General features: G+C 42.2%; 1 protein-coding gene and 1 long non-coding RNA gene across 2 annotated transcripts; both read right to left on the reverse strand.

The window, feature by feature from the left end:
* Positions 1 to 1,774: 1,774 nt before the first annotated feature.
* Positions 1,775 to 4,142, reverse strand: LOC118557990 (zinc finger MYM-type protein 1-like). Its single transcript, XM_036128539.1, has 2 exons — positions 3,632 to 4,142; positions 1,775 to 3,502 (listed from the first exon to the last, which is right to left on the reverse strand). Exon 2 carries the CDS (start codon positions 3,302 to 3,304, stop codon positions 1,775 to 1,777), a length of 1,530 nt encoding a protein of 509 aa, XP_035984432.1. The 5' UTR covers positions 3,305 to 3,502; positions 3,632 to 4,142.
* A 348-nt stretch (positions 4,143 to 4,490) lies between these two features.
* On the reverse strand, positions 4,491 to 4,996 carry LOC118557783. Its single transcript, XR_004928002.1, has 2 exons — positions 4,768 to 4,996; positions 4,491 to 4,547 (listed from the first exon to the last, which is right to left on the reverse strand). It is a non-coding gene; the product is annotated as an uncharacterized LOC118557783 (long non-coding RNA).
* Positions 4,997 to 5,224: the final 228 nt, after the last annotated feature.

The following is a 5,224-nucleotide window of genomic DNA, read 5'->3' on the forward strand; positions in this document are numbered from 1 at the left end:
GTTATCGAACCTTGGATTGGACCTGGACCTGCCTTTGGATTTCCCCTTTTTTTGAAACATTGTGTGCACCCGGTGAACAAGTAATTATTCCTGGACCGTCTCTGGATCACACCAGGAGAGTTCCAGAAGACCATCAGCCCGGCTGCCGCCCCCACGGCTTACGCCCCGCAGACACAGTCTGCAGCCGGACTTACAGCTCTCAACAGGTTAGTGATTCAGCTTCACTCCCTCCCAACCATTTCCCTTCCTATCCTGATCACTAACCCGCTGTCTCTACCGCAGGAAGTTATCGGCTTGTGAGCTACGCGTCACCGCAGCACACTCAGCTACTGAATAAAGAGCCTGTTAAATGTTACAGACTAACCTGTTCTGAGTTGATAATTGGATCCGTTTTTCCCCGCACGTTACAGAAACAATCTGGCCACTTAGACATGGATCCATCCTCAGATGATCAGTGGCGGTCCGGTGTTGAGAGGTCTATTTCTCAGCTGGAGGAAGGCGCAAGGGCGTAGGAATAAGTTTACAACTGGGGGGGACACATGTCGGAAATCTGAGATTCGTAAATATTCAACAGAAATATATCTTAAGTACGCTACTTTAAAAAAAGGCTATTTAATCTTTTACTTTATTCCTTTATAAATGTGTCTTGCAAAAATAATGCATTTAAAATTTACATAATGCATTTGTTCATAAGATGTGAGCATATCACCAAACAAAATGACTGGAGTCTTTTATTAAGCAAAGGGAGATGTCTTTCAAGGGCTTCAGCCCTTGGCATATTTAGTGTCCGCATACGCACTAGAAAATCAAATATTTCAGTTGGATTAAAAACAATTCAGTAGGCCACACAAGTGCAAAGTTTGATATGTTTTATTTTGTCAAACTTGCAATAATGGTCAAAAATGAATTTATATAGGTTGACTGACCATAGAACCATCTCTTTCATTAAACAAAATTCTGAGATGAAAGAGCCCTCACAGACAATGTAGTGAACAAATTATTCACATTTTTAACATTAAGTAAAAGAAGAAAAGAAAATCAATCAAAATATGCTTATTCAGTTTGTCGAACTGTATGACTAATTAAACCAAATCAAAAATGAAGAAATATTTACCAACAATAAATACACATTTAATAGACAAGCTTTTTAACTCACTGATTACAGTGTGCTTTAACTGTTGGAAAAGCAGTTAGCACAGAGATATTCAGTTTACGAAGCATTGTTGATTTTATTTTGTTTCTTTTGTTTATAGGCCACATAACCCTAGATAGAGATCAACACCTCTGTGCTTCTGAACAATTGCACTTTACAGCCATGCATTTTATAATTCGCCAAAAATGTGCCGGACACATAAAAGGATGGCAAACACTGGCTTAGGCAAAAGAGCCAAAATGTTTTTTCCGCCTTTCATTTGCAGCCACAAATTGCTTGCAAATTGACTTCTTGTCCAGTAAATCAAGTTTATCTTTATGTACATGACAGACAGCAACATGATTAAGCCTGTTTTGAGTCATTGTAGACCGGAGCCACGTTTTGAGTCTACGAAGCGCACTGAAACTTCTCTCTGCCTCAGAGGATGAAACGGGGACTACCAAAAGCAACCTGACCAGAGTTTCCACTTGCCCAAAAAGTCTACGGACCTCTCCAGGCAGTCCACCAATGATCCCTGCAGCTTCTGCGCTGTTGCTAAATGAGTAGTTCAGTCTAAACATAGAAAGTTGCACTGAAAGTAACTCTCTATTCAACTCTGGGTATTTCCCAATGACTGCAGCATCAATCGTTCCACTGAGAAGTGTCTCTTCCAACTTTTAGCAAAGTCAGCAAGTCATCCTGGTTAAATAGCCCAGTGAGCTGTGCATCTACAACATCCAATACTTTAAAGAATTCACCTCTGTAGTGGTCCTTGGCACATTCAGGTTGATGTGTCTTAGCTCCTTCAGTGAAGCGTTTTGGGGGTGGCCTTCTCTGTGTAACTGTGATGGGTTTAACACCCAAAGACTGAACCTCAGCCATCGCCTTTTCAAAAAGAGTGTTGAAACTTTCTTGATTTCTTTTAGCCTTAAGTGAAGTCTGAACAACTTTCACAGCAGTCCTCATTCCAGCAATGGTTTGAGTTCTCTTCTGGAAAGAGATGCTCAGGCATTCAAGCTTATCAATCACAGGTGAGGCAAGGATGAGACCCAAAACTGTTTTACCTTTCCTAAACTGCCCCAGCAGTCCATTAGCAGTGGATGCTGTGTTTGAGGCACCAGAAGCCATCTCCTGCAAGCTAGCCAGCACTGACCCATACTGTGACAAAACATCTCTGATTGCTTTGCTCCGTACTGCCCATCTTGTGGGGCAGAGGGGTTTTATTGCAGTGCACGATGGATTCTCTGTATGTGCTGTTGCTGCATGGATTGCCTTAAACTTCCCTGACTGAGAGAAAAGAACTCCAAGCTGGTTCACCCAATCCAATGCGTCTCTGATCAGAACTGAGGCTAAGCAAGCTTTCTGTGCAATTAAATTAGTGCAGTGTGCTCCACAATGAACAAAAAGTGCTAGTGGCTGCTCTTGCTTTATCAGTGCCTGTACACCTGCATGCTTCCCAGACATATTGGCTGCTCCATCATAAGTTTGACCTCGTAAACCATGCATTGGTAAGTTTAATCTGAGCAGCACATCTTTAACAACAGCAGCAAGGCTTTTTCCTGTTGTTTCAGAAACTGAGTACAAGCCAATAAACTCTTCATGGGGCTTCATGTCACTGTCAATGTATCGCAGACAAATGCTTTCTTGTTCTTTCCCAGAAATGTCCTGTGTTCCATCCATAATAATTGCAAACTCAAAAATTGGTAGGTTTCTGATTGTATCTGCTATTTCACTGACAATACTATTGCTCATAGAACACAAGATTTCATTCTGTATCTGTGGACTTAGGTATTCTTTCTGAGACCTCAGCAACCACTTAGCCAAAAGGGCATCATCTTCTGCCAGATTTTTCAACAGTTGATACAAATTGCTGTCATCATCGTCATGCCCTCTCAAAGCTTGTCCCTGCCGTGCCAAATATTTTATGGAGCTCACAATTTTCTCCAGACAGTGCCTATTGTCACCTTGCTGAGTTGCCAAAGCACTGGATAATTGGGCATTTATAGGATGACTTTCTTGTGCAGTCACAGAAACAGCATGATGATGTGTGTGACTATTTTCATGTGCTTTAAATTTTTCTAATGCTTTTTTCCAATTTTTAAATCCAGAAGTGATAAAGGCGGGTTCGGATTTTGCACCAAATGGTGTGAGTTTGTCCTGGTAAATTGCCATGCAATAAAAACACAAAATGCCCTTTTTCACTGCATCATAATGTAGCCAGGGAAATTCCTTGTACCACTTTCCTTGGAAATGTAAAGTTCTGTTGGCTAGAGCTTGAGGGTCTATGAATTTTGGATGTGGCTGATTTGGCTCTGTTCTCTGTCCACTGACTTCAGAGTCTCTCAGCTGTGTGTCCCTAGTCTGAACTCCCTAGAAGGAAAAGTTACAATGTCACTCAATGCCCCTGAACTACACTTACTACAAGCAAAAGATTAAAATTTTCAACTTTTTTTGTGGACTCTCATGAAGTATCTACTGGTATGAGTTACTCTGTCTTACCTGTTGCTCCACTCCTGTCTCTCCCTCACTCTGACTTCCTGCCTCTAGCCCGGTTGCACTATACTCTCCTTTTCCTGTCTCCTTTGTGCTGTCCCTGCATTGTTGCTCCTAAACATATGAGATGGTTTCAGAAATGAGGTACAGCTCTTGAGCCTAATATGGCCAATTTTAAATCAAACAAAACATTTTATTTGTCACATTACAGACTTTACGCGCAGAGTTAATCGCAGAGGCAAATAAAATCAATCGATTAAATCCTTTCAGAGTATTATCTCATGGACTCTGAACTAAAGTCTTTCTGACAGGGAGCTGACAGTGTGTTGAAGAACTATGGACAGGGCGCTTTGAAGCATCTGGTTCAAAAACGCATTCTAAACCTTTGGTAGAAATCCATCTATCCTTCCATTTTCTGTACACCCTTGTCCCTTAGTGGGGTCGGGAGGTGCTGGTGCGGGGTACACCCTAGACAGGTCGCCAGTCTGTCCAGACCTTTGGTAGAAATGGCGCCTTTAATTCCAATTTGCAGTACAGAGAAAACTACAGAGTTGTCAATGTTGTGTTAATCTATTTATAGTCTAAAAAGAGAAGCCAGCAGTTTATTTGAGGAAATAAAGGTGCAGAAGTTAATTAGTTGGTTAGCCGCTGCTAAGAATTAAAATTAACTCTCCCTGTGGTTTTAACTAACGATCAGGAGCGCGGCAGGTATAATATCTGTCCATTTCGGCTAAGCAAAACCACGCAAAAAATAAAAAATCCTCGTAAAACGCATGCCCAGACCGGGCTAATTTCAACACAAGGGCAACACAGGTGTTGCCCTTGTGTTGTGTGACTGTTACTCACACTGACGTTACTCTTTTTTAAAAAGCTGAGTAAGTCCTGCTGCTGTTTCAGCCTTTTAGTTGGTGGTGGCATTGTACTGAAATGAGATAAAAAAAAAAAAAAAAAAAAAAAAAAAGACATTTTGGCTAGCGTAGCAAACGTCTAGAGGAAGTTAGCAGTTAAATATTGGATGAGAGATCATCCAAAGACTAAGATGACTAAACCAAAAAGATTCAGTTTCTATATATGAAAGTGAACTGACAACAAGACGTTATAAATAAGCAATATTCATAGCAGCATTCCCGACAGACCATTACCTCATTCACAAGTTTCTGACTTCTGTGTCGCTGTTTCCCTCCCTTCTGAGTGCTCACTCAGCAGTTCAGAGAGGGGAGGGGAAGTACAGTGACGTAACGTGATGCTGCGCCTTCAAAATAAAAGCACGCTAGTTAAAAAAATTTCAAAATCCAATATTTTGCGGTACAGTTTTTTGGGGGGGACATATCCACCTGGCTTCAATATTGGGGGGGACATGTTCCCCCCGCCCCCCCCCCGCTTCCTACGCCGATGGGAAGGCGTAGCGGAGATATTAGCCCACCTACGCAGTCCGGCTTCTCCGAACCCGCCACTTCCGCAAACTTCCGCCTCCGTCACCGGGCCACGCCCAGAGACGTCACTTCCCGAGCCGCGTCTCGCCCCGCCCAAGTTTTTTAGAGGCGATCCTGAACATTGCAGGGCTCTTCTCACTCAGTGTGAGATTTTGTTTGAATTACA

This window comes from Fundulus heteroclitus, chromosome 24, assembly GCF_011125445.2.
Source record: "Fundulus heteroclitus isolate FHET01 chromosome 24, MU-UCD_Fhet_4.1, whole genome shotgun sequence".
Taxonomy (NCBI): domain Eukaryota; kingdom Metazoa; phylum Chordata; class Actinopteri; order Cyprinodontiformes; family Fundulidae; genus Fundulus; species Fundulus heteroclitus.

Coding starts and splice junctions, on each gene's coding strand:
- LOC118557990 (XM_036128539.1), bottom strand. CDS start 3,304: ATGGCAATTTACCAGGACAAACTCACACCATTTGGTGCAAAATCCGAA.